We start from the raw sequence: 27,479 nt of genomic DNA on the forward strand, positions 1-27,479 counted from the left end.
ATATGGTGTGATGTGATTATAAAGTGGCCAAGGCTGGGAACAGAATATTAAAGGGTCTCAGGAGGATTGGAAAAAAGGACGAGAAAGTGGGCTGGCTTTGTTAATAAAGGATGAGATCAGTACAATAGTGAGAGATTATCTTGGCTCGCGATATCAAGGTGCAGAATCAGTTCAGGTACAGCTAAGGAATAGCAAGGGGAAGAAGTCACTGGTGGGAGTGGTTTATAGGTCCCCTAACACTGTAGCACAGAATATAAATCAAGAAATAAAGGGGCTTGTGAAAAAGGTATTGCAATTATCATGGCAATTTTAACCTTCAAAAAGATTGGACAAACAGGCAAAGATAGCCTCAAGGATGAGTTCATAGAGTGTATTTGGGAGAGTTTCTTAGAATGATATGTTCTAGAAGCAACCAGAAAACTGGATATTTTAGACCCAGTAATGTGTAATGAGACAGGATTAATGAATTATCTCATAGTAAAGTATTTTGTAGGCTAGAATGATCATAATATGTAGAATGTTACATTCAGTTTGACAGTGAGAAACATGGGTCTGAAACTAATGTTTTAAACTTAAAAAAAGGCAATTACAAAGGGATGAACACAAAGTTGGGGGCTAAATAGGAAAATAGGTTAAAATATAAGTAGGTAGAGAAGCAATGGCAGAGTGTGTTGGAAACAAAAAGGTGCGAGAAAAATCATATTTTTATAGACATAATATTGCAAAAAATGAAAAATGTAAACATTTTTAAAAAGTACGATAATTTGGATCAGAAAAATCTTGATTAATTTGATAATTAAAAAGTCTGAAATCATGCCAAAAAATGTCAGATTTTACTTTTGAACAAGATCTATCAGATTTATAAAAGGTTTCAAGTTAAAAAACATTTTTAAAAAAATCAATTTCAGCTTTCAAAATGTCGTGGGCTTCCTCATTAAGTGGTCACAAATTGGGAGGAGGCCTCTTACACTTGAAAATACTACAAAACGTAAAAGTATAATCTGTTCAGAGTTAGCTGGCAGAGTTAGCCCAAATTGGCATTGGTTCCAAATTGGCATTTCAAGTAGTGAACCATTAGGGGTTGCGATGTTTGGCCCACCGAAACTTTCAGATGAAAAGCACTGTGGTGTACTTGCGCACTCTCTGGAAGTTGCTGGGCCTCTCCGACATTCAGGAGCTGCCTATGTCACTGCTACTGGCACCGCAAAATACAGCCCGAATTGTAATTTTCGGAAAGTGCGTTAAAGCTGTAAAAATGTCCGTCATGTTGGGTTTCATAAATTGTGGGTGGAATCGTCCCAGAATTGCGCAAAGTGTGGTAGCCATTTTAACTGCTGGCCGCAATGGCGACTTCTTACACTGTATTGTCCCAAACCCGCCTCTTAAATTATGCATTGCTGGGAAACACGCTGTTTCCATGGCGGGCAGGCTGTCATTCGCCTGCCTCACTGCTTCACCACGCCAGGCGCCACATTTAAAGTCCAGCCAGGCGCACACCTCTCAGTGCTTCCAGCCCATAATTGCTGCAAGGAAGACAAGAAAGGCAAGAAGACTGCGGCCCCCAGGTTTAGTGATGCGTCCCTCGGTGCCATTTGAATGTTGTGGAGGCTCGCCATGATGCCCTCTGCCCCCCTGGCTCTGGCCGCAGGAGGGGCAGCAGCATCACCAATCCAGCATGGGAAGGTGGTGGCAGTGATGGTCAGCACCAATGCCCTGCAAAAATGGTCAGCCACCCAACGCTGCTACAGGATAAATGGTCTCATCAGTTCTGCCAAGGTAACTTACTCTTCTCATCACTCTCAACTCACACATTCATCACACATCCACAGGGATCTCACACCTCAAGGGACAACACCACTAACTCTCACACGCACCCTCACATCTCCCTCAGGCTCATATCCTCTGGAGCTCGTGTCCTCATCCCATCCATGGCTCCGCTCACCACACAAACATTCCATGCAGTGCCATGTGTCCTGCTCACACTCTCTCCATCTGTTTTCAAGTAAGGGAAGCCTACTCACATCAGAAGGGAGAGGTCCCAGACTGGGGGTGGAGTGGCCCACATGAGGGCCCTCACTCACTTTGAGGAGTGTGTCATCATGCTGACTGGTGAGGACGTGGACCCTGCCTGGAGTGACAGTGAGATCGGCGGTGAACACCCACCACATCATCGTTCACCACATCATCCCTCTCTCAATGCAACTGTGAGTGCCCTCTCTCCTACTTTTAACTTTGCTGACATGCACTAATTATCTCTACTTTGGTTCACAGGGAGCTCTGCCAAGTGACCGACACCCTCAGCCAGCCAGTCCCCCAGCTCCATTCAGGTCCTCACCTCCAGCCAAGAGGACACCTCCTCCATTGAAGAGCTGGAAATAAGCAACATGGAAGACCCATCACAGCGCTTACCCACACCCTCCACCAGCACAGAGACACACGCCCCGATGGGACCTAGATCCAGAGCAGGCTCGGGTTAACTAAACGGTGGTCACCGCACGGACACAAGTGCGCAGCTGTAGGAGGTGGCAGGTTTGGCCGAGCTTCCCGGCACTCGGAGGACTGCTGGGGATCAGGCATCTGTGAGGCCTGAGTCAGATGACAAACGTGGATTTGGCCTTCCAACTTCCTGGAGAGTCAGCAGAAGCGGGGGGAACATGACATAGAGCTATTGGAAACCCTCAACAGAGTGGCACTCGAGTTGGAGGAGAGCAACTGCCTGCTCTCTGATGAAATGGTGCCCACATGTGCGTTAAGAGGTCTCCATGGGGAGAATGATGGATGCCATGGAGACCCTGGTCCAGTAGAACGCAGAGGTGTACGCAGACCAGCACTCCATTGCGGGAGACATGGGTGATTTCCTGCAGCGGCAATGCGAGAGGGAAATGAGGCACCTCAACCCCCCGTCCAGGACAGGGCCCTCAGGCACCTAAAGGGAAGAGGAGCGGCAGCTGCATAACCCTGGGTCATCCACTCAGGAATCTCAGAGGCTGTCCTCTCCCTCCGAGTCCCCTTTGTCTGTGAGCCCCTAAACCTCGTCCTCTGTCAGCGCAGAGGGAGAAGCTGGCCCATGTGTGATTCTGGAGGGAGAAGTGTGGGGTGTGTGAGTGTGGCAGGGCCTTTCAGAGCCTCGTGCAAGCACTCTCCCACGCACACGGATCCTTCACTTATTGCGCCCACCTCAATGTCCTGAGCATTTCGAATGCTCATGCTGGGGTTTGCTCTCTGTTTTTCATCTGAGCTGACCTGCATCTCCACAGACCCACTGATCACACTCCCATACAGGACCTGATCTCACCCACCACGACTCTCGTTTCACTTTCAATTTGGACAGCATGGTGCTAATTTGGTTTTACATTTGCTCCAGTGTCCTTTACCCTCCGCCAGTCACCCATTTCCTTTCCCCCATCAGATTTGACCCTTTCAACTCCCCTCCATGACCTACCAGCCACAATCCTTTCCCTCGGGGATGTCCAGGTAAACATGCACATTCCCTTCCTTCATGAAAATCCCATTCCCATCCACATTAACTTCCCCAACTTCCTACAGTCCACCCCCGGGATACATGTCTGCCTCCGAATCCCCAACATCCCTCGTCATCCCTTCTACCGCTACCATGGAACCCTCATCCTCCCACCCTGCCACCTAACTCTGCCCCTGGTCAGTCTCACAATTCCGTCATACTATGCCTACCCTCAGTTCGCTCCCCAAGAGGCAGTCATGGACTCAACATTTAGCGGAAGCTCACCCACACAGTTGAAACTTTCCTCTTTTTGACACTTCCTTGAACAGCCATCACCGTCTAATAAATTACCATCATCACATTCTTCTCCAAGGTTCCTGAGAGAAAAAAACAACAGACATAATACATTTTTTAAAATCCTCATCCTACTCTCCACGTAACATGTGAAGCTGACAGGGAGGCTGATCGACAGGAGGCTTTAAGACTTGTGGCTCCATTTAGATAGCTGTTCCACTTGTCAGTCACATTAATGCAAAAAGTACCAACCCCCATCACGAGCCACACAGTTTGCACTGATATATAGGTACAGCACAATACATAGTACAGTGTGTGCTATATACATCGAGTCTGGCATGGGTTAATTGGGCCACATGGCCTCCTTCTGTGGCGGAATGACTCTTTGCCTACTCTCCAATACCAATTGCTCCACCATGTTGGCTGCAAATGTTCATGTTAGTGTGTTAATGATGTGTTAATGATGGAAGATGGTTTAACTGGGAGCTTGCACCATTTGCACTGATTTATCACAGATCCCTATTATCACCATCTGTTCAGCCAGATTTAGCTGGGTTCCATTGGTGTGCTCAAATCTAATCCAAAGACAGATACCCTCAAGGTATCATTTAATAGGGAGCTGCCACTTGTATTTGCTCCCACCTTTCGTTTAGCCCGGTGTTGCTGTTTCTATTTGCTTGTACTTTTGCCTGTCATTTTCCATCGTCTTCCAACAGCCTGTTTTACTCAATGATGCCCCTGATACACAAGGTACCCCAGAAGGCTGTGTCAACACATATGCCACCCTGTGTGCAACTGAGCCTCACTCACCAGGCTAGTTTCTCAACCGAGGCAGCTGTTGGGAAGGAGAAACCTCAGCCAAGCTCTCTCCTGTTGCTGCTCACTACTCTGACTCCTACTGGAAAGGGCCAGAACAGGCTTGGGATCCCTCCCATGGAGGATTAGCCCCCTGACACCCTGGTCCACACATGAAGGAACGCTGCTTGGTAGTGATGTAGGAGAGCAATTGGTATCGGTAGAACAGTATTTCAGTATGTCAACGATAGCAGGAGAAGACATGAGAAAACTCCTGAGGCAATTAAAAATTTTTTAAAAAGATGCAAATGTTAGCTTGGCTCAGCAGCCAGAGTTAGAAGATCATGGGTTCAAGTCACACTCCAGAGATTTGAGCACAAGGTGAAGCATTAACCCTTTATGCTTTCTTATAGATGTAAATGATCCCATGGCACTATTCAAAGAGCAATCCCCTGCCCAACATTTATTTGCCAATTAAAACAAACCACCAAAAACAAATTAACTAGCTAATTGTCTCATTAGACCTTTGGACCATGGGAGCCTGTTGTGTAGACACTGGCTGCTGTTTTTACTTGTTGCGGCTGTGTTTCATTGGCCGTGAAATGTATTGGGACATTTTACTGCTGGCTGATTGGCATCAACCAGCTCAACGCAGTCCGGGAACCGCAACTCCGATAACCTAGCCTGGAAAGATCACGTTTACAATGGATAGCGTACTGGTCTCCAGGAACCTATTTCAACAGGCTTTAACAGAGCTTCTAATCATCTCATGAACCAAATTCATGCAATGCCCGTTGCTACTTTTCTCACTCTTTAGTTCAACATTGCTGCAAACTCAAAGAACTCTCAAGGAGTTTGCTGCAGCATTGTCTAGAATGTTGGGGGTAAGTCAGAGTCAATTCATCCATTACCTTCAGTACCTGGATTTCAATCCAACCCTGACACAGGGGTCATCATCATATAAACGAAAGATCCAGGAGACACTACACTCTGTGGCTGGAGGCTGAAACCCACCCAACTGCAGGTAATAAAAGCTCTCCCCTCTCTTACTGCTGTGCTGAGCCTCAGATGAATGAGTTAGGACTGTTTGAGCCCAGTACCCAATAGGAAAATGCGTCACAAACGACATTGAAAACAAAATGAACCCATGAATAGATTATTAGAATGTGGTTACTAAATTGAGTCTTGTATTTTTTTTTTCTTACTTTTCCACTCGTTCGTCCCCACAAAAGGGACTGCCATGTATGTAGATCAGAGGTGGGGTCAGTTCACTGGAGCTTGATCCGGCTGCCACCTTCACTTGGTAACTGTAAACTCTGCCTGGTGTCACCTCCCTGAAAGCACATGATTGTCAAACATTAGTAACAGTCTCCCCCAGAGATCTTGAAGGAGAAAAATGAATTATGTAACAGTGAACGCTCATGTATAGAAAGACAAGATTAGAAGCACAAAATTCAAATAAAACAGTTTGAAATCTAATGAAAACCGATTCAAACTTCCTAAAACAGCTGCCAGAGAGACAGCGGGCCTGGCAGGACTCTGATGAGGGAGGTCCAAGGGCAGAGCAGTACCATGGAGAGGTATTCTGTGAGCAGTGAGCCACAGTTCATGACTAACTGAGAGAGGGCCTCCAAGGTCTTTGTGTACTGTACAAATGAGGTATGTGGGGCTGAAGAGAGACTGTGTAATCAGCCACAGGAGTGAAAGAAGAGGGAGTCATTCAAAATGCTCCCTTTAGAACTAACACACAAACTTAATTATCAATAGGAAAGCAGGGCACACAGGCAAAGCTGAGCTGACCTCTCTGTTGCTTATGTTGAAACACTCAAGATATCTCCCCCATCATCAAGCCTGAAGCCAACCAATTGAAATCAAGTGGTTAAGATGGCAACTATGGGCCAGTTTAATGGTCACAGTTCAGTTTGTTGAGATTTGATACAAGCCTTATGTCAGCATGTTTTCCCACCGCACTTATAATATCTTTTGGACAGACTTCAGATATTGGTTGCCACGTATTCTTCCATTCGCATTAGTCATCCACACTTCAGGCTCATTGGATTTTACCCAAGATGTGACACATGTCATTTGAAAATGTGCTTTAATAACAGACTGGAGCTTATTATCACCCTCCAGACTTAATGCCTCACAGTAACAGCATAAGAAGGCAGTACAATGGTACCCACTTGCATACAGAGAGACAGAGATGGACAGTAGCAGAGTGAAGATAATGCATTACTTTAAACATTCGTTGCCTTCCTCTTCCCACACACAAACACTCTCACCACTTACTGAGAGACCCAGAGAGCAGTTCATACCATAGATCATGGTGTGTCAGTCAACCCGGCGATAAGGCAACTCTACTTTTTAGCGCCAAAGATCATGTTTAGGCCTATATTCCATGTATATGTCAACTCTTTTCTGCTAGGAAATGCTATACTCGCATTAGGAATTGGCCTTAATTTTTCACCTCAGAAATGAATGTTTTACTCAGCTTGCAAGTCAGCAGATGGGGTCAAGCAGGCAACACATGCCACGTTGCCAAGAAGATGTGCAGGAGTTTAAGACACACCCACACAAAGCAGACTGCACATGGCCTGTGACGATCAGAAAAGGAGGAAGTATCAAACTGGTTTCAAACTAAAAGTTGTTACATTTGCTAGTTCATCAAATAACTGTGTTGCAGGGATGGAATTTGGAGTTAGTGAAAAACTGGTGCGAGAATGGAAGAAAGAATCCACCCTGAAGAAGATGCCCAAGACCAAATGTGCTATGAGGACATGGACCAGCTACTGGCCTGATCTTGAGAAGCATGTATCAGAATGGGCCCTTAAAAATGGTCAGAATGGCTACATCATCGCCAGAAATGCAATGCATATATATGCGCTTAAGTGAGCCAAAGCAAATCAAACCTTGAATCCAGTAGAGATTTCAGAGTAACAGCTAGTCGGTATAACTGCTTTATGCAACTATGTTTAGTGCTGTTGCAGAAGACCAAGGTCGCTCAGAGACTACCAAAAGACTTCAATGCCAAAATGACAAGTTTCCAGTGATTCATCACCAGACTGTAACAAAAATATGAGAACCCATAAAGCCAACATGGGTGAAATGTTCATGAATTTCGATATGCTCAGCAGCCGAATTCTGGAATGGAAAGGTTCGAAAACAGTTCCATTGAAAAAACACAGGATTTGAGAAGACAATATTCACGGTGGTACTAGACTATATGACTGATGGAACATAATTAAAGCCTATGGAAATTTTCCAACATAAAACCATGCCGAAAATCAAGTTCCCTGCAGGGTTTTGTGTATGTCCATGACAGGTGGTTGGATGGATGAGGACGAGAGGGGGCCTTGAAACGTATAAGATCCTGAGGGGACTTGACAGGGTAGATGTTGAAAGGATGTTTCCCCTTGTGGGAGAAACTAGAACCGGGGACACAGCTTAAAAATGAGGACCCTCCCGTGTAAGATGGAAATGAGGAGAATTTTTTTCTCCAAGTGTCGTTAGTCTGTGGAATTCTGTTCCCCAGAGAGCAATGGAAGCAAGGTCATTGACTATGTTAAAGGCTGGGTTAGATAGATCCTTGGCTAACAAGGGTGTCAAAGGGTATATGAGGTAGATAGGAAAGTAGAGACCATAATCCTATCAGCCATGATCTTATAAAATGGCAGAGCAGGCTTGAGGAGCCAAATGGCCTAACCCTGCTCCAACTTTGTATTTATTTTCATATGTGTAACTTAGTCTAAGTGCTGTGCCTTAAGTCAAGATATGGACTGGAAATCACATATTTAGCATCAATTGCAGATTATGGAAGAGAGTTCCAAACTTCTACTACCTTTGTGTGTGCAGAAGTATTTCCTAGTTTCACTCCTGAAAGGTTGGTCTCTAATTCTTAGACTATGTAACCTAGCTCTAGTCTGCTCAGGCAGTTTCTCTAGCTATCGTCTTTAAAACTTGGATTAAATCATCTGTTAACCTACTAAATTGCACGGAATGCAACACTGTTTGTGCAATCTCTCCAGCTGTCATTCTGGTTAACCTATGCTGTACTCCCTCCATGGCCAGTATTTCCTTCTGAAATTGTAGTGCCAAGAACTGCTTACAGTACTGTAGGTATCCTCTAAGCAGGGCTGCATATAAATGAAACATGATTTCTACCCCCTGTATTCCAGTTCCCTAGATATAAAGACCAGCTCTTACGATCTGTTCTGTCACCCTTTGCTGCTCTTTGTATCAGTCCCTTTTGTCAGGACCTGTGCCAAATTTTACAGGGTTTATGTTATCCCTCACCTCTTCAGTTGTCCATGGCAGCTTTTATTTTTGGCAAGTAGAGTTCTTGCCCTTTGGGGTATTAACTGCTTCTATAGCACATTAAATTCTTTTATGAATGCCTCCCAGTGATCTCTTTTATCCATTAGAAGATTTATCCAGTTTTCTGTGGACAGTTTCTGCCTCATCCCATTGAAAGCAGACTGACCTAAATCAAGAATCTCAGTAGCTGTTTTGTGTTTCTTCCTTTTAAACGCTATGTTAAACTCCAGCATTTCATGATCACTGCTAGAGAAATGTTCACGCACCATTAGGCTGTTAACTAAATCTGGTTCATTATTCATTGCTAAGCCATTTTGGCTCGAATACATATTGATTCCGAAAACTATCATGGACACATATGAGAAATTCACTACCTTTCTGTTTACCCCAATTAATGTGGAAGTTAAAATCCCCCATTAAACTACTCTGCCTTTGCTACCTGCTTGTCTAATTTCTGCATTTATACATTCTACCACTTCACATCTGCTCCTGGAAGCCTGTACACTACTTGTCTTAAATCGTCTTTCCATTTTCTAAATTCTATTCTTAAAGTTTCCACAGTCTGGTTGCCTCTTCTTGTATCATCTTTTCTCATCAAATTGATTTCATCATTAATCACTAAGATTTATTCTTCCCCACTACCATGTTCCCTATCTTTCCTGTGGACCTTACAACCTGTATAATCAGGTTGCAGTCCTGACCATATTGCTGCCATGTCTCATTAATGGCTACGTCAAACCCTCCAAATAGAATTTACAGCTGTGATTCATTCAATTTGCTCTTTTTTTCTCCATGCATTTGTATAAAGAAAGCTTATTTTTGTAACACACACTAATCTGTCCTTCTGCTCTAATGTTTAATTTACACATTTCTTTTTGCACTTTCCTGGTTTGCTTACATTATACCTTTCAGTTTTCTCTATACCTACAGTGCTCAAAGCAAAACTTCTGACCATTACTCTGCTGTCATCTCTCATAGTTGTTAATCTGTTTATCCTTTATGTCGATTTGAATGTGGCACAGGTGATACAGAGATTAAAACCACTGAGGTCCTGTACTTGAGCTCCTAGTTCCTGGTACTCCCCAAACAGGACCTCTTGCCTAATTTTCCCCATGCTGCTTGTCCGAATATGGATCACAACAATTGGATTCGCCTCCTCCTTCTCCAATTTCCTTTCAAGCCAGTTCCAGATGTCCATCACCCTGGTACCAGGTAGGCAACATACCATGTGGGACTCTCAATTCTACTTACAAAGGATGCACTCTGCCCCCTTAATTATTACATTAACTACAACTATCGGGTTATGCTTAACTTCCTCTTCCTCGCCCCTTTGGGCAGCCGCCTGCTCCAAGGTGCCACAGTCCACAATGGGGCTGTCCACCCAATAACCTTTATCCTTATCCTCACAGGGTAGCAAGTACATTGTGCCTTCTGGACTTGATCAGTTTCTGTGGATCCTCATTCAGCATCTTAACTGGGTTCATCTTACTCTCCGTCACACCAACCTCATTCTGATCCTGAACCTCTCTACAAGGTGTGAATGTAATACAGAATAAACCTTCCAGATACTTCAACCCTCCTATCTCATATGGCAATGCATTACAACTCACATCTATCAATGACTCAGAACCAGAGAGATTTGAGACAGAGACATCTCCTCCAGATATGTTCGCTTGGGACAGTCTTGGGCCAGAGTCTTATGGAGGCGATAGTGATTGGGGGGTCTCGGCTCCCAGCTGGAGAGCCAACAAGAACCATGTGTCACCTCTCTGCAGGAAGACCCACTGTATCATGTGCCACTCAGAGACTTAACAGGCCTTCGGTGGGCCTGTCCCCAGGATCAGGGGCTCCTGGGGCAAAAGTCCCACCCACCTGGAGCTGCTAGCCAATCAGAGACTGGCGGCTCTATTGAACAACAGCGCTACCAGGGAGGTGGTGGCTGCTGCAGGTGCTACACCCACCCAAGGCTTAGGATCATTGCTGGAAACCAGACCACGGGTGACTGATGACTGGAGGCGGGTCATGGTATTGACAGCAAGGGCAGGGTGGTGGCTCTCACCAACCACCACCCCCTTCCCGATGCCAGGTCCTTCAAGCAGGCCAAGTGCCCTTGGATGATGGACCCACTCACCATCCCAGGAGATCACAAGCAACCCTGCATGGGTTTGCTTGTTATGCTCCTCACATGGTAAGCCCTCACTCCACCACACCCACCCGCCCATTGCAGGGTTAACACCAGTGACAGCGGTTTGAGGCCTTTAAGTGGAGCTTAATTTTCCACTTAAGGGGCTCAGTTGGCAGGAGGGCTGTTCATGGGTCTTCAAGCCACAGGCTTAATATGGTTGGAGGTGGGAAGGTGACTGGGACCCCATCCTCCAAACTCCCCAAAGGTAAGAAGATTCAGACCTTATCACAAATACCCACATACTGCAGTCCAGACACACAGCCTGCTCTGCCAGTGCTTATTCCAGATCGTTTATATCTACTTTTTAGTTTGCTGCAAGTTTGTTTTCCAACCCTATACACTTGTACTTCGCAGTAAACACTGAACAACATTTTAAACAACTACTGCTCCAAGATTACACAAACTACGACAAGTGTTGCAGGCAAAAAGCAGCATCTCTGCACTAAATTCCAAACTCTGACACTCAGTTCACAACACATTCCATTCACCGCCATGTTGTACATCAGCAGATGGTGTTAAAACACCTCTTCAATCCACTCCCAGGTTACAAGAATTGAACCAGCTTCCTACTCACAGTCATGAGTCCCTGCTCAGGCAATCACTTACTGTTAACTGCCACTGACAGGCAGTTTCTATTCCCCAACTTGCGGTTCCTTTCACCAGTTTTATCAAGTTCTAATTTAAATTCAAAAGGTTAAAATAATTTTGGTTTGAAGCTGCTCACCCAGTACTAACACACACACCAAATTACCAACTCTAACAAAAGTAGAATACTGCAGATGCTGAAAATTTGAAATAAAAACAGAAAATGCTTGAAATCCTCAGTAGGTCAGTCAGTATCTGTGGAGAGAGAATCAGAGTTCAAATATCAACCGGGGACCTTGCATCAGAACACTTCTGATGAAAGTTCATTACCTGAAACGGTAACTCTGTTTCTCTATCCAGACCCACTCGGGATTTCCAGCATTTAATGTTTTCCCAAATTTTACACTCAATTTACAAAGCGCTCCATTTATGATCACTCTTGTGCATCAACTCTCTGCCATGCTTGTTAGCTATAACGATAGAGTTGCCAACTGTGATTAAATGTATTCCTGCAGGTTTCATCATATGACTTTCCCTCACGTTCTAGCCATTAGTCGGTCAACAGATCCATCCTTGTGACGTACTGCCTTCCTACGCTAATTGGAAAGCAAAAAGTCTCATTGCCCAATTGGATGATGCTTGACTGTCAGCTAAACAGCATTTGTTTCCCCGTTTTCAATATTTTTATATCTGATAAAGAGAGACGTTTCAAAAAATGAAAAAAAATACAATCTTTTTTAATGTCTTTATGATTTTTCTTCAGGATTGCACGCAGCAGTGTCCTGGGCAGAATTTTTAGATTGGCGTGCAGGCACGCGCCCAATCCGCTCGAGCGTAAAATAACACGTGATGGCATTGGGCGATTGTCCCGACGTCACCTCACACTTGTGCGATATTCCGGTCAGCAGGCAGCCATCTTATACTGAGCACTTGCACTCAACATGACACATTCTTCTTCACTAACCATGCATGCATCGAGTGTGTGAAATCTTGTTCCTGTTCAGGGAGCTAGTGGCATGTTTAAAAGGGGCTTGCATATATTTGAATGGTTAACATGGCTGCTTGGAAATCCTGTCTCTTGATAAATTGGACAGTTCTCTCACTGATATGCAATGTCCATTGGGACTTGGTGTCAGTCTGATTCAGGACACTAGCAGAACATTTCTAAATGGTGGTTTGAGAACTTTAGCATCCCTTGAATCACTGGAATCTCAGTTTAATGACTTATAAAAAGAATGGTTTCTCAAGGCAGTGCTCCCTCAGTTGTGCACCACACCAAAACACCAGCTTAGATCATAGGTTCAAGTCATGGTGCTAGGCTTGAGCTCACAGCCTGTGACCCAGATGTCCGGATTCTGCCATTCGAGCTAAACTCACTGAATGGCCACCCTCCCCCGACACATTGAAATACAGCATTGCTCCTGTTGTTTGGACCCATCTGGTTTTCACTGGGTTAACAGCATGTCCTCATTGGCACTGAATGGATAATCTGTTTTAGAGGCATTAGTTAAGGGGTCAATATTGGCCAGGGCATCAGGGAGAGCTCCCCTAGGATAAAAGCAAAATACTGCTGATGCTGGAAATCGTCTGAAAAAGAGTCATACGGACTCAAAACGTTAACTCTGTTTTTCTCTCCACAGATGCTGTTAGACCAAACTGAGTTTTTCCAGCATTTTCTGTTTCTGTGTGAGGGAGAACTCCCCTCCTGTTCTTCAAAACGATGGCTATGGGATTTTGTACTTCCACCTGAGAGAATAGACAGGGCCTTGGTTTATTGTCACATCAGCACCTCGGACAGTTCAGAGATACGGCACGGGAGTGTCAGTCAGGATCACATGTTCAGGTCTAAAACCTGCGATATTTGGAGAGTAAATGGGTTTTATTCCAAATCATGCCCCACCCATTAGATGCACTCTTCCATTGCAAGTACTCACCAGTCAGCGAATGTTCTTTCCATCCGGGTGACAGTCACCGCTCGCCCTTTCTGAAATGGAGGCTCCCTCACAATCTTGTACTTCAGGGCCTTGCACTTGGTGCACAGGGGATCCTGGACTCTGGATGTCAGTAGCACAGCATCCAGCTCCAGCTTCTCGTCAAAAGTGTAGACCTTCACCCCGACCACTTTCTTTTTGACGTTGACTTTAATGGTGAGAGGGATGTCACAGAAGGTGTGGTAAGCCCCTCCAAGCTGAATGTCCTCCCCATCGACGGTCAGGATCTCCACATTGGAGATGGTCCTGTCCGAGCCAGCAGACAAGTAGGTCACCCACACCGACAGCGAGTCCGCGACGACAGGGTGGGCAAAGCGCAGGTCCAGCATGCAGCCGTCTGGCTGGGGGCAGGGCACGGTCATGTTCATGTGGTAGAGGTGGAGCTCTGGGCTCCAGGCCCGTAGGCTGGGCTCACACGGCTCCTCCACATCAGGAGATCCTGCAGTGAACATACATCACGGTTTAAACCAATCACATTAACAAACCTGCATTTATAAAGTGCCCTTCACATCCTCAGAACATCACAAAGTGCTCAAAACACAAAGAAGTGTTTCTTTGAAACTGTAATGATGGAAAAGCGCCAGCCAATTTGCACACAGCAAGGCCCCCCCCTCCCCAAACAGCAATAATGCAAATGTCAAAACCTGCCTCTAGTGATGTTCTTTGGCCAGGTCACTGGGGGCGATCCACCCTGCTGGACTTCCAACAGTGCCTGGGCATCACAGACAAGTGCAGTTCTGCGGGGTAGGGGGGATGGGCTGTGTCAGGGTGGGGGGAGGGCTGTGTCAGGGTGGGGGGTGCTGTGTCAGGCAGGGGGGAGGGTTGTGTCAGGGTGGGGGGAGATCTGTGTCAGGGTGGGGGGTGCTGTGTCAGGCAGGGGGGAGGGTTGTGTCAGGGTGGGGGGAGATCTGTGTCAGGGTGGGGGGAGATCTGTGGCAGGGTGGGGGGTGCTGTGTCAGGCAGGGGGGAGGGTTGTGTCAGGGTGGGGGGAGATCCGTGGCAGAGTGGGGGGTGCTGTGTCAGGCAAGGGGGAGGGCTGTGTCAGGGTGGGGGAGGGGCTGTCAGGGTGAGAGAGGGCCGTGTCAGGGTGGGGTTGTGCCAGGCAGTGGGGAAGGTTGTGTCAGCCAGGGGGAGTTGTTTGTCAGGATGGGGGAGGGACTGTCAAGGTGGGGGAGGGCTGTGTCGGGGTGTGGGGAGGACTGTGTCCCGTTGGTGGAGGGGCTGTGTCAGGGTTGGGGAGGCGCTGTGAGATTGTAAACAGTAAACTCTAAAGTGAATGTTTGGAAAAGTTTTATCCAAGATGACACTGAGAAGAATATTGGTCACCACTCTCTACATAGATATAAGAAAACAATAGCAGTTCACGAATAAAACAGCAAAAGGCAATTCTCTTCACCCTGAGCTTCCCAACTGCCTGTTGTCTGGAGATTTCCTTTTTGTTTTTGCTTCTTTTCTATCTTCCTCTCCTCTCTTGCTTTGCTGCCTTTTCCTCAGCCAGAAACTTAGGACAGTGCACGTCTGCAATGGGCCAGCTTCACTACACCAACTTCCATCCTCTCCTAGCATTACACATCGTCTGTCTAAAGGATCTTAGCAATTACTTTCACAATAAGCTTCCTGTTCCTTATATACCCTGTTGATCAAGCCCTCGCTATTCATCCAGATGCTCTGCATTTTTTCGTCTCACCGAAACTATTTTCAGTTTTGTATGGTCAAACCACTCCGGAAACCTCTCTACTTTGCTAAATATTGAGGGGCATTTTTCCTCTCCATTTCTCATACATTCACATTCAGTTCTCCCTGCCTCCATTCATTTGCTGTTGAAACCCTCATCCAAGCCTTTGTTACCTCTAGACTTGACTATTCTAATGAACACCTGACTGACCTCTCACATTCTACCCTTTGTAAACTTGGGGTCATCCAGGACACTGCTGCCTGTGTCCGAGGCCATACCAAAATCTGTTTCTCCACCACCCCTGGGCTCACTGACCTACACTCACTCGCCATTACACAATGCCTCAGTTTTGAAATTCTCATGCTTGTTTCAAAATCCATCCACCGATCACCTCTCCCTATGTAATAAACCTGGAGAGTACAGGATGGGTTTCTTGTAGAAAACAGTGAACTGTATTAACAGACTCCAGATGAGACTACATGCTTGTTCCAAGACCAAGGCTAAAAGCTCCACCCCTAAGATCCCCTGCGCTTAGGGCTGATTCGTCTATACAGTCACATGTTCCCCATAACAGTAAGAAATGGTTTAACTTACAATCATTACATTCCTCCCCCTTTACTTTTATTTTACCCTCTTAGTTACAAAACATTTTAACCTCTACTATATACAATTATATACAGTTCATGCCATTATAAATTTAGTCTTAGAGGACGTTTTTGGATTCAGGTAGAGCGATGCAACCCTACAGCTGGAGGTTCTTCAATTGGATCGACTTGGCCAGGAACTGCAGCTTCAGGGACATCCCTAGGCAATGGCAGTTCAGTATTATTTACTTCAGCAGCAACTTCCAGTATGTCTATTCTTTGTCAATCTGGCACCTCAGGTGTCGAAGTTTCAACTTTGATTTCAGGTAGAGTCACTGGTTGTTGGAGGGTTTTCGACTTCTGAGATGATCCATATGTTTCCCAACAATCCTGTTTTCCACTTCTACCTGATAACGGCCCCGTTTCAGAGATGACTGTACCGGGAACCCATCTTGGTCCAGTTGCAAAATTTCATACAAAAACTGTCTCCCCCACAGTAAACTCTCGACCTTTACTGTGAATATCATAATTTGCTTTCTGGCTCTCCTGGTTTCTCTCCGCCTTCTCCTCTAAGTTAGGGAATACGAGATTCAATCTTGTACCAAGTCAGCGCTTCATTAACAATTTTGAACGTGTCAAACCAGTGGTTGCATGAGGAGATGTGCGATAGCGGTACAGGAATCTTGAAATTTGTGTTTCTAATGTTCCCTCTGTTAGTTTCTTCATGCCTGTTTTAAAGATTTGTACTGCTCTCTCTGCGAACCCACTGGACAAGGGATGAGATGGTGCTGTTCTAATGTGTTTAATCCCATTTGGGTTCACAAATCTTTGGAGTTCAGTGCTGGTGAAAGCCGTACTGTTATCTGACACAATAGCTTCAGGTAAATCATGAACACTGAAACTCTGGCGCAGCTTTTCAATGGTTGCAGATGAAGTCGGTGATCTCACTTCAAACACGTTCATCTGCTTGGAATGTGCATCGATAATCACAAAAAGTATGGCACCTAGAAATGGGCCTACATAGTCTATATGTAGTCTCACCCAGGGACAACCAGGCCACTCCCACGGATGCAGTGGAGCTGAAAGGGGCAACTTCTGCTGTTGCTGACACTGGAGACAGTGTTTCACCTTTTTGTCTGTCTATACCTGGCCACCAGATAGAACTTCGTGTGAGCATCTTCATTTCCGAAATTCCATGATGTGCCCTATGAAGTTCTTTCAATAATGGTTCTCTTCCTTGCACAGGGATAACGACTCTTACCCCTCATAATAAGATAACATCTTGACAATTCAGCTCAGATCTATGTACAAAGAATGATTCCAATTCTTCAGGAACTTGTGCATTTGACCATCCTTGTAATACATGTTTGTGGACACTTGCTAAAACTGGATCCCGATTCAGCCAATTCTTTATCTGTCTCGCACTGACTGGTGAAGAGATCAGGAAATGTAATACAAGTACTACCTCTTGAGGCATTGGTACGCATGTAATACTGTCAGGTAAAGGGAGACAACTGAGGGCGTCTGCATTTGCTATATGCACATCCAAGTGGTGCATAAAAAAACTACTCGTACGCCAACAAAATTAAAGCCCAGTCTATCGGTGGAATTGCCTTATCTTCGCTAAATAATCCTAACAATGGTTTGTGATCTGACACTATGGTGAATGTTGACCGTGTGAATATTGATGGAACTTTTTTCTCCAAATACGATAGATAAGCCCTCTTTTTCAATTTTCGAGTAACCTTTCTCGGCTGTAGACAGGGTTCTGGATACATATCCTATCGGTCTTTCTGATCCATCCCCCATCCTGTGTGACAATGCTGCTCCCACTGCGTAGGGAAATGCATCACAGTGAGTATCAATTCCTTAGATGGGTCATTGTGCACTAGCAGACACAACAAATGTGGGAGCTTCTTAACTCTAGTGAAAGCTTCCTCTTGCTGTGCCTTCCAGACCTCCTTCTTCAATACTAAATGCAAAGGGGCTAACACTATAGATAGATTAGACAAAAATCGACCGTAATAGTTTACCATACCCAAAAATGACACGAGTTCCGTGATGTTGGTAGGAGAGGGCACTTCCTTGATTTCCCTGACTTTCTCCTCTAATGGATACAACCCTTGGGCATTCATGCAATGACCCAGATACGTAACTTCCTTTGCTTGGAAGGTGCACTTTTCTTTTTTTAAATGAATACCAGCCTCTAAAAATCTCTTCAGACCCTTTTCCAGGTTTGCTGCATACTCTGCTTCTGTGGATCCTGTGATTAAGAAGTCGTCCAGGTACACAATAACTCGGAGGAGTCCTTATAGTAAGCTTTCCATGGTTCTCTAGGACTCTGCCCAGGCAGAGGGCACACCGAAGGGTAGGCGTGTATATTGGTGCAGGCCATTGTGTGTGTTTATGGTGACATAACTCCTTGATGTGTTGTCCAGCTCGAGCTGCTGATATGCTTGGCTCATATCCAGTTTAGTAAAGAATCTTCCTTATGAAAGCTTAGCATACAGATCTCCGATCTTTGGGATTGGGTATTTGTCTAATTTCACAGCCTTGTTTACCGTTAATTTATAATCCCTGCAGAGGCGAGCGGTTTGGTCTGGTTTTAGGGCAGGAACTATGGGTGCTGCCTGTTCTGAAAACTGTTCTGGCTATCTTATTCCCAATTTCTTCAAACAAAATAATTCCACATCAACCATTTCTCCCACAGGTTTTGCCTTAAAAAACCGCGGTGTTGCTTCAGGGTCCATGTTTATTTTAGCTTTCAGACCTTTGATTTTCCCCAACTCATCTCAGAATACTCTGTCATACTTTTTCAGTAACTCTGGAATTCTTCCTGTCCTGACCCAAAAAATCTCTGACCAATTTAGTTTGATTTCCTTCAACCAACCACGGCCCTGAAGGCTAGGTCCTTCTCCTGTTACAACAATTATTGACAGCATTGAGGATACCTTCCATCGTGTTCTGTGGCACTACCACCTTGCTAAATGGGATAGATTTTGAACAGATTTAGCAACTCAAGACTGGACATCCATGAGGGGCTGTGGGTCATCAGCAGCAGGATTATACTCGAACACAATCTGTAACCTCCTGGTCCGGCATATCCCCCATTCTGCCATTACCATCACACCAGGGGAACAACCCTGGTTCGATGGAGAGTGCAGGAGGGCATGCCAAGAGCAGCACCAGGCCTACCTAAAAATGAGGTGTCAACCTGGTGAAGCTATAACACAGGACTACTTGTGTGCCAAACAGCATAAGCAGCAAGTGATAGGCAGGGCTAAGCAATCCCACAATCAATGGATCAGATCTGAGCTTTGCAGTCCTGCCACATCCAGTCATGAATGGTGGTGGACAATTAAACAACTCACTGGAGGAGGAGTCTCCACAAATATCCTCATCCTCAATGATGGAGGAGCCCAATACATCAGTGCAAATGATAAAGCTGAAGCAATTGCAATAATCTTCAGCTGTAAGTGCCGAGGGGATGATCCATCTTGGCCTCCTCCGGAGGTCCCCAACATCGCAGATGCCAGTCTTCAGCCAATTCAATTCACTCCATGTGATATCAAGAAACGGCTGAAAGCACTGGATGCTGCAGAGACTATGGAGCCTGACAATATTCCGGCAATAGTATTAAAGACTTGTGCTCCAGAACATGCTGCACCCCTAACCAAGCTGTTTCAGTACAGCTACAACACTGGCATCTACCCGGCTATGTGGAAAATTGCCCAGGGATGTCCTGTACACAAAAAGCAGGACAAATCCAACATGGCCAATTACTGCATCAGTCTACATTCACAGCTCCTCAGATGCTGAAGCAGTCCATGTCCAAATGGCTGACAAGTGGCAAGTAACATTTGCGCCACACAAGTGTCAGGCAATGACCATCTCCGACAACAGAGAACCCAACCATTGCCCTTTGATGTTTAATGGCATTACCATCACTGAACCCCCCACTATCAACATCCTGGAGGAATTACCATTGACCAGAAACTGAACTGGACTAGCCATATAAATACTGTGGCTACAAGAGCAGGTCAGAGGCTAGGAATTGTGCAATGAATAATTCACTTCCTGACTCCCCAAAGCCTGTCACCATCCACAAGGCACAAGTCAGGAGTGTGATGGAATACTCCCCACTTGCCTGGATGTGTACAGCTCCCACAACACTCAAGAAGCTTGAAACCATCCAGGACAAAGCAGCCCACTTGATTGGCACCACATCCACAAACATTCACTCCCTCCACCACCAACGCAAAGTGGCAGCAGTGTGTACCAACTACAAGATACACTGCAGGAATTCACCAAGGCTCCTTAGACAGCACCTTCCAAACCCACGACCACTACCATTTAGAAGGGCAAGAGCAGCAGATAGATGGAAACACCACCACCTGGAAGTTCCCCTCCAAGTCACTCACTATCCTGACTTGGAAATATATCGCCATTCCTTCACTGTTGCTGGGTCAAAATCCTGGAACTTCCTCCCTAACAGCACTGTGGGTGTATCTACATCACATGGACTGCAGTATTTCAAGAAGGCAGCTCACCACCACCACCTTCTCATCTAGGGATGGGCAATAAATGCTGTCCCATGAATGAATAAAAAAAAGGTCCAAACTGTGGTGCATGCAGCTTACCATCAGATTAAGAGACACCCTGGCAAAACTATACAAAGCCCACATCCTGTGAATGAATAAAAAAAAGAGCTGAGCTGTCTGTTGTCTGTATGATACAGGGACAGAGGTGATGCCTTTCACCTGTATTGCCTCTCCTGTATATGTTTTTAACTGAGTAGTGGTTTTCTCCAAGCTCAATGGCTGGGTACCTTCTCTGAGGTATTTAAAGCTGTGTTCTCCCATCACTGTAGTCGATGATCCTGTGTCCACCTCCATGAGCAGAGGCTTTCCATTTGCTTGACTTGTAGCAGTGACTGGTTCAGTTTCCCTGGCCTTCAGATTGTGTAGGGAATAAACATCAGCATCAGTATCTTCTGGCTCTTCTATATTTTGCACTTAATTTAACTTGACTTGATGTCTGAATAGCTGCCTTGATCTAGTTCTACGCTGTTTAACAACATGCCCCTTGTTGTGGCAGTAGTGGCATTCTGCCTGTTTTAATCTACAGACTTTGGGTGCATGATTTCCATGATACTCACAGTCCTGAGGCGAGGTGCTATGTCGGTGCTGTTTTTCCTTCGTCACCAGTTGTAATAAACTTGGGAGAGTGAAGGGCAGGTTTCTTGTAGGAAATATGAACTTTATTAACAGACTTCAGATGAGGCTACTTGCTTGTTCCAAGACCAAGGCTAAAAAGCTCTGCCCTAAGATTCTCCACGCTTAGGGCTGATTGGTCTATACAGTCACATGATCCCCATAACAGTGAGAAATGGTTTAACTTACAATCATTACACCCTATCTCTGTAATCTCCTTCTGGTCCCACAAGTCTCCCCAGTATCTGGACACATCTAATTCTGGCCTCTTAAGCATCCCCAGATTTAATTGTTCCACCATTGGTGGCCGTGCCTTTGATTGCCTTGGCCTGAAGTTCTGGAATTCCCTATCTAAACCCTTGTACATCACTTTCCTTCATTAAAACTCTCATATAAACCTACTTCTTTGACCAAGCTTTTGGTCATCTGACCTAATTGCTCTTTATGTGACTCTATCTCATATCTTGTTTGATAACAATTCTGTGCAGCACCATTTTATTGCTTTAAAGGTGCTGTATCAATACAGTTGTTGTAGTTATTTGTGCTGCCAACAAATAGGGAGCTGGAAGGGTTTGGACCTCATCTGAGCATTCTGTCTCTTGTCCTCCTTTCCCCTCTGAGTTTTGGATAACATAAATAACAACTGTAACTTTCACATGTGCATTGGCATGTCAACTCTCCAGGTTATAGCTAACATTTCAATTGTTCAATCCACGTTTAGCGGTGCGTTGGCATTGAACTCATTCCAGACCTGCATTCGCGACCGCTTTGCCCTTAATCGCAGAGAAAATAGAGAGCAATAAAGATCTTGTGTCTCAGTTGTGGCAAATTACTGCCCCCTCCCCACTCCTGAAGAGACAGCTTCTAAAGGAGTCATACTGTCCCCTGTAATGGAAGGCCATCTGAGACGTTGCTCACTTAAACATAAGAAGGGTGTTTTCTGTCAATGAGAGGGCACTGGGATAGAAGAAAGCAAAAACCAAAGAGATAAATTAACAATTCTGTTCATTAAGGCCTAGATCAGAGACAATTAAAAGTAAAAAAGGCTTGCATTTATGTAGCACCTTTCAAAACTTCAGGATGCTCCTAGGTGCTTTACAGCCAATAAAGTACTTTTGAAGTGTAGCCATTATTGTAACACAGATGGCAGTCAATTTACACACAGAAAGGTCTCACAAATAACAATGTGATAATGGCCAAATAATGGTTTTTAACGATGTTGGTCAGGGGGTAAATATTGGACAGGACAATAGGGAGAACGCCCATGTTCCTCTCCAAAATAGTGCCGCGGGATCTTTTATGTTTACCTGAGGGGACAGCCAACTCATCCTTTAAAAAGATGGCATCTCTGTATGTGTGACAGTCAGCACTGCACTAAAGTGTTAGTCTAGAATTTGCACTTAAGATTCAAGAGCAGGATTTGATCCACAACATTCTGACTTAGAGGTGAGAGTGCTACCAACTGAGCCATGCCTGACACCTTGGGGACTAACAACCATGATTCCAGGTATTAATGTTACAACAAAAGATTAAGGGCCTTTGGTTTGCACCCTTTAATAAAGAAGTTTTGAAGAGAATTAACAAAATGGCATTACGTAAACTGGTAGGTTTGGGCAAAGACTTCTAGCGGACACAAACTAGGAAGCTAATAGTAAAGGAAGTTGAGCGTTTTTTTTAATCGAACAGTAATAGGCTGCTCGAACAATTTCTGGAGATTGCATAAATGGGTTCAAAATACAACTGGATGTAGAACAAGCTTGTGCTTCCACCTAGAGGAGAGGAGGGGAGCAAACAGGAATGGCGCTTATCTCTCTTGTTTGTCTCTTACCCACTGCCTCTTCTGGAGTCCAGTAGCCCGATGCGTCGCAGATACGAGGTGAAGAAGCTGTGTGTGCGTACTGATAAAATTTCCCATCCTCATCGCAGTCCCCGCACAGATTTCCCACCTCTCTACAAAGGAGAAAGAAAAAGAAAGTTTAGAGAGTCTTGTAACAAGGTTGTCTTCCTCTCCAAGAATGTAAAATCAAGGTGGTGCTGGAAAGGATAGACGAAGCAAAAGATCAGCTTCGCCTGTTCTAGCTCAGTAACTTCATTCAATGAGTAACTGAGCCATAGAGACCAGGAAGGTCCTAGGTCAATCCCCAGTCCAAGCTAACATGGCTAATGGCAGTAAGGTAGGAAGGATGTTTCCTCTGGTGGGTGAGTCCAGAACTAGGAGGCACTGTTTTAAAATTAGGGGTCGCCCATTTAGGATAGAGACGAGGAGAAATTTTTTCTCTGAGGGTTGTGCGACTTTGGAATTCTCTGCCTCAGAAGGTGGTGGAGATTGGGTCACTGAATATTTTTAAGGTGGAGGTAGATAGATTCTTGTTAGGCAAGGGAATCAAAGGTTATCGGGGTTCGATGAGAATGTCGAACTCGAAACACAAACAGATCAGCCACGATTTTACTAATAAAAACAAAAAAACTGCGGATGCTGGAAATCCAAAACAAAAACAGAATTACCTGGAAAAACTCAGCAGGTCTGGCAGCATCGGCGGAGAAGAAAAGAGTTGACGTTTCGAGTCCTCATGACCCTTCGACAGAACTTGAGTTCGAGTCCAAGAAAGAGTTGCTTGTATTTCAACTCTTTCTTGGACTCGAACTCAAGTTCTGTCGAAGGGTCATGAGGACTCGAAACGTCAACTCTTTTCTTCTCCGCCGATGCTGCCAGACGATTTTACTGATGGTGGAGCAGGCTTGAGGGGCTGAATGGCCTATTCCTGTTCCTATTTTGTATGTTGATATGTTCTTAAAAGGGGGTACAATTCACCTGTAGCCCTCAGCAAATGATCATGAAGGAAATTGCTATCTTTCTGTCCAACAATCTGCTGGATATATACATGTCAAAGAGAGGGAAGGTGTGGATACAGTTGTAACCACATTCGCAGCTAAATAGCCTTTTGACACTCACTGCCTGACCTCAAGAGCACAAACAGAAACCCCATTGCCTACAGGAGAGGAAACAAGGGGGAAAACTAACATGAAATTAGCCTTGTGAGTGAGGTAATAAATATTGCAGCATGAACAGCGCAAGAAAGAAAGAATTATAACCAGTGAACTACATTGGACATTAAATATATAAAAGGTTCTTGAAATGAAATATCAATCTCTCTCAGTGCCCTTCATTAAAGCAGAAAAACATTGGCTCCTTGGAAATCAGAGTAATTAAAACAATCTTTTCATTGTGAAACTAAAATAGAATAACTATCCCACCCACATCTAAAAACTTTCAAAACACCGTTTGGATAAACAAAGACATAACTTAGACCAGAATAAGTGAGCTTGTTAAAAAGCTCACAGTGCAGTTTGAAAAATAACACTCTCACTTCGGACAATATGTTGAAAGCACAATATAACTAGATACAGGAGGCCATTCGAGGCCCTCTGAGCTTATTAATCCACAAAGACTTTACAAGTTCTCTCTGTCATGACAATTAAAGTGTAGCTCAGTTGATAGCACCTCTGCCTCTGAGTCAGTAGGTTGTGGGTCCAAGTCCCACTCCAGGACTTGGGCACAAAAATGAAGGCCGACGTTCCAGTGCAGTACTTAGGGAGGGCTTCACTGTTGGAGGTTGAATGAAACATTAAAACCAAAGTCCCATTTGCCCTTTCAAGTTATTATAAAATATTCCATGGCCTTTTTCAATGAAGAGCAGGAGAGTTATCCTCGCTGTCCTGGCCAATGCGTAATCCTCAATCAAAATCGCAAAAACAAATTATCTGGTTATTATCATATTGCTGTTTGTGGAAGCTTGCTGTGTGCAAATTGGTTGCTGTGTTACATTACAGCAGTGTCTACACTTCAAAAGTACTTCATAAGCTATAAAATGCTTCGGGGCATCATGAGGTCATAAAAGGCACTATATAAATGCAGGCCTTTGTTCTTTTAAATGCATGAACAACAGCTGTCAAGTAATCATTGAACTACATGCACTTGTCAGCTGCAACATTGCACTAACTAGAAATAACTCACCAAATGGTGCAGCGGATGAGATACAGTCACTTTTAATAAAAACCCATTCCAACCTGAGGGACAACACATGGGTCAGGAGGTCAATGGCCAGAAGCCTTGGTTGATGTACTTCTAAACACTATATAAGTTCCTCTTAAGAAAAACAGTCATGGAGAGTGGCATTTCTGTAACTTATGCTTCATGGCGTGAAGCAGCTTCCTATTATTAATTCTGAAGCGCTTACAGACCATGAATCTGACCGTGTAATGAGTAATTTGATAGCGACCTCTCCCCTTCACAAAAACAAACTGAAATGACACATTTCCTAAATAACTCACCCCTGCCCCCTCCCCTGATTGAAGCACAAAAAAGTCCCGCCTTTTTCAGGGCTTCATTCCTTGGTGCACTATTCACATCTCACCTATTGAATTCTGGGTGTTATCTTTCGCAGTTGACACTTTCTCCTCATCCCTGAATCCAAGATAAGAACCATCAAAACCTCTTCAAGCAGTTGACCATCTCAGTCTACACTTTGCACCAAGGATTCATTTCCACAAAGCTACAGAGCAAATTGCTGGTGATCAGCTGCATGGTGATGAGGGTACCCAGGGGAGATGAGGCTCTTTCTCCCAGCGGCAAAGGCCAGGTCAGAAGGAGAGCTGCCCGGGAGCCTCGCCCCATCTCTTAGGCAAGGATTAGTGGGGCTCGGGACAGAATGATGAGAGTGTAATATCCTGCGAAAAGGAATTAAAGGAAACAACAATTTAAGAATGGGGATGCTTTCCACGCAATCAGCAGGGATTCTGAAGTCCAACATCAATCCCAATCCAACAACAGAGGTTTTTGCCAGACTAATCTGAGAATGCAGCTGCCGAACAACAAGCAATCACTCAGCTCTTCACAGAACAATACGTAGGGTGGAGTTCTCCTTTAATCAATGCTTGGCAGCATGGCTAATAAAAGATTGAAAGCGATATGTTTGAAGAATATCATTGTTCATTAGAATTGAAGGAAATATGGAATGACGTAACACCCTTTGGCCCATGAAGCCTGCTGTTGCAGCATATCATCCACAATCTGTCCTGTCATGGATGACATCCTACCTATTGAATCTCCTAAAGAAAATTTCTTTGTAAATAGCCCCATTCCCAAAGAGAAATGTATCTATCCATCCCTACATTTTCTTCATTCTTTCACAGGATGTGGGCATCGCTGGCTATGCCAGCTTTTGTTACCCATCTCTAATTGCCCTTGAGAAGGTGATGGTGAGCTGCCTTCTTGAACCGCTCCAGTCCATGTGGTGTAGGTACGCCCAGTATTGTTAGAAAGAGAGTTCCAGGTTTTTGACCCAGCGAAAGTGAAGAAACAGTGATATAGTTCCAAGTAAACACAGTGTGTAGCCTGGAGGGGAACTTGCAGGTGGTGGTGTTCCCATGCATCTGCTGACCTCGTCCTTCTAGTTAGTAGAGGTTGTAGGTTTGCAAGGAGTTGTTGAAGGAGCCTCAGTGAGTTATTGCAGTGTATGTTGTAGATGGTACACACTGCTGCTACTGTGTATCGGTGATGGAGCAAGCTAATGTTTAAGGTGGTGGATGAGGTGCCATTCAAGCAGGCTGCTTTGTCCTGGACTGTGTTGAGCATCTCAAGTGTTGTTGAAGCTGCGCTCATCCAGGCAAGTGGAGAATATTCTGTCACACTCCTGACTTGTGCCTTGTAGATGGTGGACAGGATTTGGGGAGTCAGGAGGTGAGTTACTCGCTGCAGAATTCCCAACCTCTGACCTGCTCTTGTAACCACAGTATTTATATGGCTAGTCCAGTTCAGTGTCTGGTCAATGGTAACTCCCAGGATGTTGACAGTGAGGGATTCAGCAAAGGTAATGCCATTGAATGTCAAGGAGTGATGGCTAGATTCTCTCTTGTTGGAGATGCTCATTGCCTGGGATTTGTTTGGCACAAATGTTACTTGCAACTCGTCTGCCCAAGACTGCTTCAGTATCTGAGTAGTCATGAATGGCACTGAACATCAGCAAACATCCCCCTTCTGACTTTATGATAGAGGGAAGGTCATTTATGAAGCAGCTGAAGATGGTTGGGTCTAGGACACTACCCTGATTGACCTCCAACAGCCACAACCATCTTCCTTTGTGCTAGGTATGACTCCAACCAGCAGAGAGTTTCCCCCTGATTCCCATTGACTCCAGTTTTGCCAGGACTCCTTGATGCCAGACTTTGTCAAATGCTACCTTGATATCAAGGGCAGTCACTCTCACCTCACCTCTTGAATTAAGCTCTTTTGTCCATGTTTGGACAAAGGCTGTAATAAGGTTAGGAGTTGACTGGCTCTGCCAGAACCCACACTGAGCATCAGTGAGCAGGTTATTTCTGAA

General features: G+C 44.9%; 1 protein-coding gene across 1 annotated transcript in view; it reads right to left on the minus strand.

The window, feature by feature from the left end:
* Nucleotides 1-27,479, minus strand: part of pappa2 (pappalysin 2) — a 641,043-nt gene that overhangs the window by 297,929 nt on the left and 315,635 nt on the right. The window contains exons 6-9 of the mRNA XM_041207795.1: nucleotides 22,925-23,046; nucleotides 13,568-14,063; nucleotides 5,755-5,883; nucleotides 3,746-3,837 (exon numbers count right to left, since the gene is read on the minus strand). Of these exons, the coding sequence (XP_041063729.1) occupies nucleotides 3,746-3,837; nucleotides 5,755-5,883; nucleotides 13,568-14,063; nucleotides 22,925-23,046 (839 nt within the window). The remainder of the gene's footprint in view (nucleotides 1-3,745; nucleotides 3,838-5,754; nucleotides 5,884-13,567; nucleotides 14,064-22,924; nucleotides 23,047-27,479) is intronic.

This window comes from Carcharodon carcharias, chromosome 16, assembly GCF_017639515.1.
Source record: "Carcharodon carcharias isolate sCarCar2 chromosome 16, sCarCar2.pri, whole genome shotgun sequence".
In the NCBI taxonomy this organism is placed as follows: domain Eukaryota; kingdom Metazoa; phylum Chordata; class Chondrichthyes; order Lamniformes; family Lamnidae; genus Carcharodon; species Carcharodon carcharias.